The sequence below is a fragment of the Oscarella lobularis genome, chromosome 20 (assembly GCF_947507565.1).
Source record: "Oscarella lobularis chromosome 20, ooOscLobu1.1, whole genome shotgun sequence".
Taxonomy (NCBI): Eukaryota; Metazoa; Porifera; class Homoscleromorpha; order Homosclerophorida; family Oscarellidae; genus Oscarella; species Oscarella lobularis.
In genome coordinates, this window is record NC_089194.1 from 1,514,561 (window position 1) to 1,527,480 (window position 12,920).

At 46.7% G+C, this 12,920-nt stretch overlaps 3 protein-coding genes across 4 annotated transcripts; 1 reads left to right on the forward strand and 2 right to left on the reverse strand.

Moving 5' to 3' along the window:
* Positions 1-5,741: 5,741 nt before the first annotated feature.
* On the forward strand, positions 5,742-7,785 carry LOC136199074 (protein numb homolog). The gene is made up of 7 exons (XM_065989178.1): positions 5,742-6,110; positions 6,278-6,355; positions 6,414-6,488; positions 6,544-6,687; positions 6,742-6,852; positions 6,902-6,964; positions 7,013-7,785. Exons 1-7 carry the CDS (start codon positions 5,985-5,987, stop codon positions 7,664-7,666), a joined length of 1,251 nt encoding a protein of 416 aa, XP_065845250.1. The 5' UTR covers positions 5,742-5,984; the 3' UTR covers positions 7,667-7,785.
* A 221-nt stretch (positions 7,786-8,006) lies between these two features.
* LOC136199077 (contactin-3-like) lies at positions 8,007-10,400 on the reverse strand. Of its 2 annotated transcripts, none has more exons than XM_065989182.1 (7): positions 9,762-10,400; positions 9,369-9,450; positions 9,104-9,310; positions 8,929-9,024; positions 8,575-8,865; positions 8,399-8,525; positions 8,007-8,351 (listed from the first exon to the last, which is right to left on the reverse strand). In XM_065989182.1, exons 1-7 carry the CDS (start codon positions 9,780-9,782, stop codon positions 8,192-8,194), a joined length of 984 nt encoding a protein of 327 aa, XP_065845254.1. In that variant the 5' UTR covers positions 9,783-10,400; the 3' UTR covers positions 8,007-8,191. The 2 variants fall into 2 exon arrangements, with proteins under 2 accessions (XP_065845254.1, XP_065845255.1); XM_065989183.1 differs by having other exon boundaries at positions 8,007-8,339; positions 9,762-10,371.
* A 661-nt stretch (positions 10,401-11,061) lies between these two features.
* Positions 11,062-12,548, reverse strand: LOC136199079 (neogenin-like). The gene is made up of 5 exons (XM_065989185.1): positions 12,289-12,548; positions 12,016-12,222; positions 11,859-11,954; positions 11,484-11,774; positions 11,062-11,433 (listed from the first exon to the last, which is right to left on the reverse strand). The coding sequence occupies exons 1-5, from the start codon at positions 12,341-12,343 to the stop codon at positions 11,267-11,269; spliced, it is 816 nt and encodes a 271-aa protein (XP_065845257.1). The 5' UTR covers positions 12,344-12,548; the 3' UTR covers positions 11,062-11,266.
* Positions 12,549-12,920: the final 372 nt, after the last annotated feature.

Consider the following 12,920-nt stretch of genomic DNA (forward strand, 5'->3'; position numbering starts at 1 on the left):
GTTTCTTGCAATATTCTAACGGCATTTTACAGCGTGTTGTTAACCCGCAGTGCCGCTCGCTGATAGGCCGGTTTTTCTGCGACCGTTACCACTCTATTCTGCTATATATCTCTAACGCTATATCTCTAATGCACGAATCGGGTCTCTTAAGCGCCGCTGCAATTCGACCTACGTGGGCTAGCTACGGCTTTTTTACCCGCGTTAGCTTATTGGAATACAGCTGCAGTTTCTTGTCGAAGCTCATTTACAGCCGCAAAAGCTATTCAAGGAGAAATCTCAGGCTGTATACTCTGGTCATTTCCTACGCTGTAAACCAACTTGGTTTGTTTGGAGGCGCCCGATTAACATATCGTAACTATTTTGTCATCTATTTGGACATTCGGTAATCGGTCCGGTCCATGTAAAGCAGCCGATCCTTGGTAATTTGCAGCTGCGCTGAATCCGGTCGTAAGTCATTCGTAACTGCTGTACATGATAGTCCTTGCCCACTAAAAAAGCTTCAGTAGCGGGCCTCGGCATATAAGTAAACCGCTCCTCTACCCAATCGCGCGGTCCCATCGCAGCAGAAGCAGACGGTCACGATCTATTCACAGCTGCTCCAACCGGGCTAATCGCTGCATGCAGCAGCAGAAGAAACAGCAGCAGCAGTAGTCGCGTCGGTCAATTCACTGCTCAGATCAATCTGCGCAGTAGTCGCGCGTTTAGCTGTTGCATATGGTCCAGCCTACTGAAGATGCGAAATAACCTCTCTCGTTTCCAGCGCTACTAATAGACCGGAGCCGCTTTGCAGCTGTGAATAGACCGGTCCTTGTCCAAGAGCCGCAACCGGGCAAATTAACCTAATTCTATTTCGCAGAAAAGATGAGTTTAACGATTTTGTCTTTTCAAAATCGGCACATCGTTTATCTTCCCATCATTTAAAGCTGCCACGCAAGTGAACTGCAATATGTGTTTTCTGTTGAAAGTACTCAATGTGTTTTCTGTTGTAGGTACTCAATATGTTTTCTGTTGTAGGTACTCAATGTGTTTTCTGTTGAAGGTACTGAATGTGTTTTCTGTTGTAGGTACTCAATGTGTTTTCTGTTGAAAGTACTCAATGTGTTTTCTGTTGTAGGTACTCAATATATTTTCTGTTGTAGGTACTCAATGTGTTTTCTGTTTTAGGTACTCAATATGTTTTCTGTTGTAGGTACTCAATGTGTTTTCTGTTGTAGGTACTCAATATGTTTTCTGTTTTAGGTACTCAATGTGTTTTCTGTTGAAGGTACTGAATGTGTTTTCTGTTGAAGGTACTCAATATGTTTTCTGTTGTAGGTACTCAATGTGTTTTCTGTTGAAGGTACTCAATATGTTTTCTGTTGTAGGTACTGAATGTGTTTTCTGTTGAAGGTACTGAATGTGTTTTCTGTTGAAGGTACTGAATGTGTTTTCTGTTGTAGGTACTCAATGTGTTTTCTGTTGAAGGTACTCAATGTGTTTTCTGTTGTAGGTACTCAATGTGTTTTCTGTTGAAGGTACTCAATGTGTTTTCTGTTGAAGGTACTCAATATGTTTTCTGTTGTAGGTACTCAATGTGTTTTCTGTTGTAGGTACTCAATGTGTTTTCTGTTGTAGGTACTCAATATGTTTTCTGTTTTAGGTACTCAATGTGTTTTCTGTTGAAGGTACTCAATGTGTTTTCTGTTGAAGGTACTGAATGTGTTTTCTGTTGTAGGTACTCAATGTGTTTTCTGTTGTAGGTACTCAATATGTTTTCTGTTTTAGGTACTCAATGTGTTTTCTGTTGAAGGATACATACCCTGCAAGCAGGAAGTGGTACAGTGTCAATTGCACAAAAACATGCATCAGTGATACGTACCCTGCAAGCAGGGAATGGTACACTGCGAATTCCACTATGCGGTAAACTTAACTCATGGGGGAAACATGCATCAGGGATACACGTATTGCAAGGGCAGGGCACTCTACCAGGAGTCGCTGGAACCTCGCAGCGAGGTCGCTTTCGCGCCGAAGAAGCCATGGAAAAACGGAAAGACAAAGGAAGATGGCGGCGGAGAAAATATGCATAGCGCACTCTAAGGCGATTCGAATTGGGGCGAAACGCGACTTCACGGCGGCGATTGCTCGATTCGGACCGGTAGAGAACCCGCGCGAGACGTCGCGTTCGGAATTCGGGCGCGATCGGCGGCTCGGAAAAGCGGCGGCGGAGGAGGATCCGCGGCGGGGGTCCCGACGATCGCGCGTTCAATCGATCGCGCGGAAGGGCGTTCGCATCGTAGCGGCGCGATCGAAGCGCGGTCACGGCGGCGTCGGGCGGCGAAATTTGAAGGCGAAAACGCGAGGTCCCGCATTGGAAACGCAGGCCCCGTACGAAGCTCCGTAAATTATGGGAAGACTAGCTGATTTACCCGTTCATCGAACGGGTTGTTTAGGCGTTTGTATTCAGACATGAGCGCATATGAAATTATGCTTATTCGGCCGTTTCTTGCAATATTCTAACGGCATTTTAAAGCGTGTTGTCAACCCGCAGTGCCGCTCGCTGATAGGCCGGTTTTTCTGCGACCGTTACCACTCTATTCTGCTATATATCTCTAACGCTATATCTCTAATGCACGAATCGGGTCTCTTAAGCGCCGCTGCAATTCGACCTACGTGGGCTAGCTACGGCTTTTTTACCCGCGTTAGCTTATTGGAATACAGCCGCAGTTTCTTGTCGAAGCTCATTTACAGCCGCAAAAGCTATTCAAGGAGAAATCTCAGGCTGTATACTCTGGTCATTTCCTACGCTGTAAACCAACTTGGTTTGTTTGGAGGCGCCCGATTAACATATCGTAACTATTTTGTCATCTATTTGGACATTCGGTAATCGGTCGGGTCCATGTACAGCAGCCGATCCTTGGTAATTTGCAGCTGCGCTGAATCCGGTCGTAAGTCATTCGTAACTGCTGTACATGATAGTCCTTGCCCACTAAAAAAGCTTCAGTAGCGGGCCTCGGCATATAAGTAAACCGCTCCTCTACCCAATCGCGCGGTCCCATCGCAGCAGAAGCAGACGGTCACGATCTATTCACAGCTGCTCCAACCGGGCTAATCGCTGCATGCAGCAGCAGAAGAAACAGCAGCAGCAGTAGTCGCGTCGGTCAATTCACTGCTCAGATCAATCTGCGCAGTAGTCGCGCGTTTAGCTGTTGCATATGGTCCAGCCTACTGAAGATGCGAAATAACCTCTCTCGTTTCCAGCGCTACTAATAGACCGGAGCCGCTTTGCAGCTGTGAATAGACCGGTCCTTGTCCAAGAGCCGCAACCGGGCAAATTAACCTAATTCTATTTCGCAGCAAAGATGAGTTTAACGATTTTGTCTTTTCAAAATCGGCACATCGTTTATCTTCCCATCATTTAAAGCTGCCACGCAAGTGAACTGCAATATGTGTTTTCTGTTGAAAGTACTCAATGTGTTTTCTGTTGTAGGTACTCAATATGTTTTCTGTTGTAGGTACTCAATGTGTTTTCTGTTGAAGGTACTCAATATTTTTCTGTTGAAGGTACTCAATATGTTTTCTGTTGAACGTACTGAATGTGTTTTCTGTTGAACGTACTCAATATGTTTTCTGTTGAAGGTACTAAATATTTTTCTGTTGAAGGTACTCACTATGTTTTCTGTTGTAGGTACTCAATACGTTTTCTGTTGAAGGTACTCATTACGTTTTCTGTTGAAGGTACTCAATATGTTTTCTGTTGAAGGTACTCATTATGTTTTCTGTTGAAGGTACTCTTTATGTTTTCTGTTAAACGTATTCAATATGTTTTCTGTTAAACGTATTCAATATGTTTTCTTTTGAACGTATTCAATATGTTTTCTGTTTTCTGCTGAACGTACTCAATATGTTTTCTGTTGAAGGTACTCAATATGTTTTCTGTTGAAGGTACTCATTACGTTTTCTGTTGAAGGTACTCAATATGTTTTCTGTTGAAGGTACTCATTATGTTTTCTGTTAAACGTATTCAATACGTTTTCTGTTGAACGTACTCAATATGTTTTCTGTTTTCTGTTGTAGGTACTCAATATGTTTTCTGTTGAAGGTACTAATTATGTTTTCTGTTGAAGGTACTCATTATGTTTTCTGTTGAACGTACTCAATATGTTTTCTGTTGAACGTACTAATATGTTTTCTGTTGAAGGTACTCAATATTTTTCTGTTGAAGGTACTGTACTCAATATGTTTTCTGTTTTCTGTTGAAGGTACTCAATATGTTTTCTGTTGAAGGTACTCATTACGTTTTCTGTTGAAGGTACTCAATCTGTTTTCTGTTGTAGGTACAGTGTACTCAATCTGTTTTCTTTTTCTGTTGTAGGTACTCAATGTTTTCTGTTTTCTGTTGTAGGTCTCAATCTGTTTTCTGTTTTCTGTTGAACGTACTCAATATGTTTTCTGTTGAAGGTACTCATTATGTTTTCTGTTAAACGTACTCAATATGTTTTCTGTTTTCTGTTGAAGGTACTCAATATGTTTTCTGTTGAAGGTACTCATTATGTTTTCTGTTGAAGGTACTCATTATGTTTTCTGTTGAACGTATTCAATATGTTTTCTGTTGAACGTACTCAATATGTTTTCTGTTTTCTGTTGTAGGTACTCAATACGTTTTCTGTTGAAGGTACTCATTACGTTTTCTGTTGAAGGTACTCAATATGTTTTCTGTTGAACGTATTCAATATGTTTTCTGTTGAACGTACTCAATATGTTTTCTGTTTTCTGTTGTAGGTACTCAATACGTTTTCTGTTGAAGGTACTCATTACGTTTTCTGTTGTAGGTACTCAATATGTTTTCTGTTTTAGGTACTCAATGTGTTTTCTGTTGAAGGTACTGAATGTGTTTTCTGTTGAAGGTACTCAATGTGTTTTCTGTTGTAGGTACTCAATGTGTTTTCTGTTGAAGGTACTCAATATGTTTTCTGTTGTAGGTACTGAATGTGTTTTCTGTTGAAGTTACTCAATATGTTTTCTGTTGTAGGTACTCAATGTGTTTTCTGTTGTAGGTACTCAATGTGTTTTCTGTTGAAGTTACTCAATATGTTTTCTGTTGAAGGTACTGAATGTGTTTTCTGTTGTAGGTACTCAATGTGTTTTCTGTTGAAGGTACTCAATGTGTTTTCTGTTGTAGGTACTGAATGTGTTTTCTGTTGAAGTTACTCAATATGTTTTCTGTTGTAGGTACTCAATGTGTTTTCTGTTGTAGGTACTCAATGTGTTTTCTGTTGTAGGTACTCAATGTGTTTTGTGTTGAAGGTACTGAATGCGTTTTCTGTTGTAGGTACTCAATGTGTTTTCTGTTGAAGGATACATACCCTGGAAGCAGGAAGTGGTAGTGTCAATTGCACAAAAACATGCATCAGTGATACGTACTCTGCAAGCAGGGAATGGTACACTGCGAATTCCACTATGCGGTAAACTTAACTCAGGGGGGAAACATGCATCAGGGATACACGTATTGCAAGGGCAGGGCACTCTACCAGGAGTCGCTGGAAGCTCGCTGCGAGGCCGCTTTCGCGCGGAAGAAGCCATGGAAGAACGGAAAGACAAAGGAAGATGGCGGCGGAGAAAATATGCATAGCGCACTCTAAGGCGATTCGAATTGGGGCGAAACGCGACTTCGCGGCGGCGATTGCTCGATTCGGACCGGTAGAGAACCCGCGCGAGACGTCGCGTTTGGAATTCCGGCGCGATCGGCGGCTCGGGAAAGCGGCGGCGGAGGAGGATCCGCGGCGGGGGTCCCGACGATCGCGCGTTCAATCGATCGCGCGGAAGGGCGTTCGAAGCGCAGCGGCGCGATCGAAGCGCGGTCACGGCGGCGTCGGGCGGCGAAATTTGAAGGCGAAAACGCGAGGTCCCGCATTGGAAACGCAGGCCCCGTACGAAGCTCCGTAAATTATGGGAAGAAGATAGAGCGGAACGGCAGACTGTAGTTCCTCGGATCGTCGTTCGTCGTTATGATACGTCGGTTGAAAAGACGTCTGAGCCGTTCGACAAGCAGCCCGGACCGATCGGGTCCTCACAACTGGGACAGTGACGCGTCGAGCGTCTTGTCGACCGCGGGAATGAACTTCGCTGTAAAGGTAAATCGACGCATTCGATGCAACTTCGACGCAGTCACGCAGTACAGCACACTTTTACAATAGTACAACTGCGCCACAGGAGTCTTACAGCTCGTTGTAAACGCCCCCCATTAGCAGCCTAACGACCCTGCTAACGACCCATAGCGAATAGCGTTTTTTCCCCTTAGTATTTGGGTTCTTCCGAAGTGGAGCGGGCACGCGGTATCGAAGTGTGCGAATCCGTCGTGGCATCTTTCCACCCGCCCGTACGTAAACGCGCCGGCATTTGCCGTAACGCAACAGCATATGTTTTTCTTTTGCTAGACGTCGAAGGGAAAGAAGAAAATGATTTTAAATGTCTCTTTAGATGGCATACGCGTTCTCGAAAGCCCATCTAGGGTAGGCTTTAGTTTACATGTACATGAGTAGGACGCTAAGCCTATTTTTATTGCAGGCTATGGTTTTCGATCAGCCAATAGAAAAAATCGCCTTCTGTGCCCCGGATCGTTTCTACGATCGCTGCTTTTCGTACATTGCGCGCGATGCGGCTGCGCAAAAATGGGTTTGCCACAGTTTTGTTACAATTCTTCCCGTAACGGTGCGTGGGTGGGCACGCGCGCGCTAAAATCAGCTGAATTTTTTGAATTTTTAGGGCGAACGAATAAGTCATGCTGTGGGCGCCGCTTTCACTCAATGTCTCCAACGGAAACAACGTCAAGATCGATTGCGTCAGCTTCAGAATCAAGTTGCAAGCACCTCTCGAGTAATTTTTGTTTAGCCAATCAGAGACATGGTCACGTGTTTGTTATTAGGAAAAGTCGGCAAGTCCTCCGGAACGATCTAGTGCAGCTCCCAGCTCAAAGTCGTCTCTTCAGGTGAGTTTCTTCTTTTGAATTTAATTAGATTATGAATTCTATATCAAGGCTTCAATTCCCACTCAGCAGCTTCAGGATCTCTATGCTACAGTTCACAAGCCATCAAAAGTGCCTCCAATCAACGAACACAACCCAGATCAAGAGCCAAATCTCCTTCTAAATCCATCAGCGGCAATTCCTCCATCCCTATACGGGCCCCAACAACCCTCCATGAATGCCGCACGTGAAGAACCGCCACGTGACCCGTGGGAAGCGCTCCGGGATCCGTCCACCGCAAGCGCAACGACAGCGGCCGCGGCACCAGCTCCGGTTCTGGCCGATCCATGGTCAGTGCAGCCTCCCCCACAGCAAAAACGTCCTCAAAGACGTGATTCCGCCGCAGATCAGTGGCTCAATCGCGCCGTACGCCATGCAGCAAGCGTCTCCCCGGCCATGACTCCGACCGAAGCGCCTGGGGCCGGGGCGGCACGCGATCCCTTTATGCCTATTCCAGTCCAAAACGATTCATTCCAAACTCGCGATCCCTTTACTCCTATTTCTAGCGCGACAGTGGCGCCGGCTAGGTCGTATCCACCTCCGCCGTCTCCGCCAAATACGGGAGCCTCTCCATGGTTACCGCAAGGCGCAGGTCAACACGTGACCCATGATCACGACGAGTGGGCCAGCCTCGCCAATCGGCACGACGAGATGACTTTCATGTAGACTTTTTTCCTTCTTATGTGATTTGGACCGTATTTTTGCAATGCGCACCTAAACCTTTATATCTTGGTTCGTCATTTTTTCTCCATTTTTGCCACATTGACAACTGGTCACGTGCTGAACCATTGTAGTCTGGTCCAATATGGCGGCTTGCTACTTTCCTAAAGGCCGTGATTCAGGAAACCTCGTTGGCTCTTCGTTCAGGCTTTTCTCCTGGCCAGACCTAAATTTGATTATTCAACGCAATAACGCTGATATTCGTCTGGCGTCGAAGTGATTTAATAGTAGATAACCGCATTCCGCGTGGCAGCCACAACTCAGTCTGTCCGGCTTCTCTTACACGTGGCAAGTGAGGATCTTTTATTCATGCAACTACAGCGGGGGGAAAAAAACGGAGAAAAAAGCTAACAATGCAAGAGTCCGTGCCAAACTAAATTAATCTATCTTCCTGAAACGTAATCTAGAGCAAATATGACAGTATCGACATTCTAGACATATTTGAACAGTGGCAGAGGGGCAAGGGGTCTTCTAAAGCGGACATTTGTTATAGTCTTCTGTTACGATGCCGGAATCCCCGTTGGTGCTTTTCACTGTATTTCCATCCACTTTCGCTGACAAATCCGTCAGTTTCACGTGAGATTTTTCCATATCCGGGATGTCTTCTTCAATATTTTCTCTATCACGAAAACTTCATAAAAATGCCATAACTACGTTTCGCGATTATCGACGTCGTACTTTCCCGCTCTGAACGCCGGCCGAAGCACGAGGATGTAGAAGGCAATGAATATTCCAATCAGAACAACGGGAATAATAATAGCGCAGCACATAATAATAACAAGCGACGAATCGTCGCCCGAAACATCTGTAATGAAGAATTAAAATGCTTTTTATGGCGGCACAAGAAAATTTACCCTCCTGCACCACCGGAATTTCCTCGCTGTAAACGCCTTCCAGCCACGTAACGGCGGCAACTCTCACGAAAAACCTATCGTTCGTAACATTTGGCAGGTGGATAACAGCTGAAAGTTCGTTTTTTCTGGTCGAATGAGTGATATCGACTTTATTGATGCTGTCCCGTATTCGAATCTTGTAGCCGGTCAGAGTGCCCTGAAGAGAATCCGACGGCGGCGGCGACCATGACACCTTCACTGAATCGCTGCCCGCTCTTTCCGCTTTGACGTTTCGAGGTGGTTCGAGTGGCGCTGCGCACCGGAGGGAAAACGCGAATAAGAAAACGAAACAATGCATGCCCTTCTTCGCCTTACTTCCTTCGCCCGTCGTTATGTTCGCTATTGCTGGCAATCCTTCATCGCCATTTTTGTCGACAGCGGAAAGTATGAAAAAGTAGCGAGTGTGGAATCCTTCGGGGGGGGGGGGGGGGGGGGGGGAGAGGAAAAAACTATAAGACCTCCTCGGATTAGCTACGCGTTGTGGACTTACTGAGACCCTCGACTTGGTATACGGTTTCGTTGCCATTCACTGTCGTTGTCTTCTCCGAGTCCAGCGAATCGGCGGGATAATAGCGAAGCCGATATTCCTTCACGAGAGCGATCTCCTCTTCCGATGCAATCCATCCGAGGTTGACCTGGTTCCCAATAAACGTACCCAACTTCGCTTCAAGAAGATGCGGTTTAGGTAGTGGAGCGCCTTGAACAAAGCACGCGTGAGACCCCTTCTTAGTTGTCCTGTTCAGTTCCGGGCTTACCTTCGCCGAAGCGAACGAGAAGAAGGGAGACGATAACGACGAGCGTTTCGCGCATTTTGTGTACCGTAGTCGCGCCCGGGTGCTAAGGAAATAGACTGCGATCGAAGCCTGAACGAGTATTTTAATTCGGTCCTTTGCGTCACGCGGCGAAGCGATTCTAATCAAATCGATCACAAATCGTTTTAGAGTCGAAGAAGCGGACGAGAGGAAAGCGCATTCTACCACCAAAACCGGCATGTTCCAGTTCCTAGCGGCCGCTTTCTTTCATCGGGCGCGAATGTATGGGTGCGAAAATAGAACGACATTATCATGCGAAACCTCGCCGAATTGCGACTACACTCCGCTCGTTAGGGCCATTTCGCCTCTAGGCGTTCGCGGGCTCCTTGCATTTACCAGACGAAATCTGCAGCCCATTAGAACGGAGTCCGCTTTAGACGTTTCGCGTGCGTGCGGGGGAAGCGCGAAGACGAGAAAAAGGCGTCTAGTTGCGTCTAGTCGCGCAAAGGGACGCGGTGTTCTTTTATATGCGCGTGGCCTTCAAATGTATGGATCGTTTTGGACGGAGGGGGGGGCGCGAACCAATTTGCCTGCGTAGGCAAACGAAACGCTTTAGGCCCGTTTCTCATCATAGTTAGGAGGCATTCTTCGACTCGATGATGCGTCTATTATCATGAGGAGAACGAGGGGCGCGGCGGGGCCGCCTACGCGCGCACCCCCAACGCGTGTTCGTCTCGATTTCTCTCGCGGATTTCTTCCGTTGGAAGTACGCGCGAAATTCGATTATGGTCCTCTCTCTCCCTCGAATAATGCGATTGACTTCACACTATCGCGGTGCGAGCGAGGGAATGCGCGACGACCGCCGCCTAGAAGCGGCGGGCCTTTACATGTGAAACCCCGAAGCGGAAACAGAAAGGCTCGCACGCGAAGCTTGCCGAAAGAGCAAAGCAAACTCGAACTCATATCCGAAGGAAACAAACGATGACAAAGGCGACAGTCGGATAAGCCTTCGTCGTGATCACGATTAGCCTTAGGGTGTACCGCGGTAGTGGAATGTGCCGGGAACGCGCCTCGAGACTGATGTGCCTTTCTCTTACCTTGATCGCGCTATTGGCGTAGATCGTACGTACTTCGCTGTCCTTCACCGCCGATAGACGCGACGACGATGTGGCAGGAGACAAAATGGTCAACCGCAGTCTCGTTGAAGACAACAACGCGCACTTCCGCTTCAGGATAATTAATTACGTAGAGCGCGTGCTCGAATCCGGGCGCTATCTTTCGTCACAGCAACCGTCGTCATAACCACCATCGTCATAACTACCGTCGTCATAGCTACCAATACCTTATCAGACGAAGGAAAAATTACTCTGTCTGGACTATTTTAGGCTATATGATCATCGTCATAGATAACCGTTATGCCAGCCGTTGTCATACCTGTTGCTCGTTTCCACACTACTGCACTGCTATTAGTCTTATAGGAGACCCACTATTTGGGCAGTATCAAATCAAATACAGTGCTAATCTTAAATAGGCGCCTTCGTCAGTTCTCTCCGCTCTTCGCCATATTTTTAAACGCGAGCATTCCTAACTGGCTATAAGACGCCTCAGCCAGAGCCTTACTTCCCAAGCAAGCAAGTCTGGTTATCGTGCCGACCATTACCAAAGCCTATCAGAACAAGTATTATTCTCTTTAGGCTGTGATTATTCCACTTTATTCAAAAGAACATCTGCTGCTCGCTACACTAGTCTTTTTTTATTCATGCTACCACAGCGGGACAAAAACGGAGAACATGAAACATCAAAACTGAGGCCGCTATATAATCATGTCTCGCTATTCATGATACACGTCGTACTTCAGAGTCTCAGCGCCGGTCGAAGCGCGAGGACATAGAAGGCAATGGTTAATCAGTCAAAACGACGGGGATAATAACAGCGAAGCACATAATAACAAGCGACGAACTAAGGGACGAACTAAGCGACGGACTAAGGGACGAACTAAGCGACGGACTAGGCGACGGACTAGGCGACGGACTAGGCGACGGACTAGGCGACGGAGCATCGCTCCCATCTGTAATAAAGAACTAAATTCTTTTTTTATGGCGGCACAAGAAAATTTACCCTCCTGCACCACCGGAATTTCCTCGCTGTAAATGCCTTCCAGCCCCGTAACGGCGGCAACTCTCACGAAAAACCTATCGTTCGTAACATTTGGCAGGTGAATAACAGCTGAAAGTTCGTTCCTTTTGGTCAAATGAATGATATCGACTTTGTTGATGCGGTCCCGCACTCGAATCTTGTAGCCGGTCAGAATGCCCTGAAGAGAATCCGACGGCGGCGGCGACCACGACACCTTTAGTGCGTCGCTGCTCGCCCATTCCACTGTGACGTTTCGCGGTGGTTCGAGTGGCGCTGCGCGGAAAAACGCGAATAAGAAAACGAAACAATTAATTAATGCATGCATGCATGCGTGCCCTTCTTAATCCTTCTTCTTACTTCCTTCACCCGTCGTTATGTTCGTTATTGCTGGCAATCCTTCATCGCCATTTTTGTCGACAGCGGAAAGTATGAAAAAGTAGCGAGTGTAGAATCCTTCGGGGGGAGAGGAAAAACTATAAGACCTCCTCGGATTAGCTACGCGTTGTGGACTTACTGAGACCCTCGACTTGGTGTACGGTTTCGTTGCCATTCACTGTCGTTGTCTTCTCCGAGTCCAGCGAATCGGCGGGATAATAGCGAAGCCGATATTCCTTCACGCGAGCGCGCTCCGGTTCCGATGCAATCCATCCGAGGTAGACCTGGTTCCCAATAAACGTACCCAACTTCGCTTCAAGAAGACGCGGTTTAGGTAGTGGAGCACCTTGAACAAAGTACGCGTGAGACCCCTTCTTAGTTAGTTAATTGTCCTGTTCAGTTCCGGGCTTACCTTCGCCGAAGCGAACGAGAAGAAGGGAGACGATAACGACGAGCCTTTCGCGCATTTTGTGTACTGTAACAGTGTCAAAATGATTTGGGATTAGAATCGGGATTCGGGTCGGGATTCAGTGGGATTAGGAATCGGTGTTGACGCGTAGCAGCGTTGTAGCAGAGATAGAGAAGGAGACCAAGGAACCGATCTGTTTCGATCGCTCTATTCCGAAGACCTCGGTCGAATAGAAGTGGCTTTTGGGAAAGAGTAAGCAGTCGAAACAGATCAGTTAATCGGATAGCTGTAGGACGTGCGAAACGGGTGCGAACGAATGATCTTAGTAGAGCCCATACGTCATAATAGGCGGAGTTACAGGTGTAAAAGGAGCGGTACCTTACCCTCCAAGGATCGGTAACATCCGGGGGAGAGAGGGTCTGGAACCGACGCGTGTTTTCACGAAAAAAGTGTCCGGGTGGTCGGACACTTTTTTTACCCGGACACGTACTTGTCTTTCTCTGATCGCTATTGGTGTAGATTGTACGTATGTCACCTTCCGCATCAGGATATACTTCAGGATATTAACTACGTAGAGCGCGTGCTCGATTTCGTCACAGCAACCACCCTCGTCATAACTACCGTCATCATAGCTA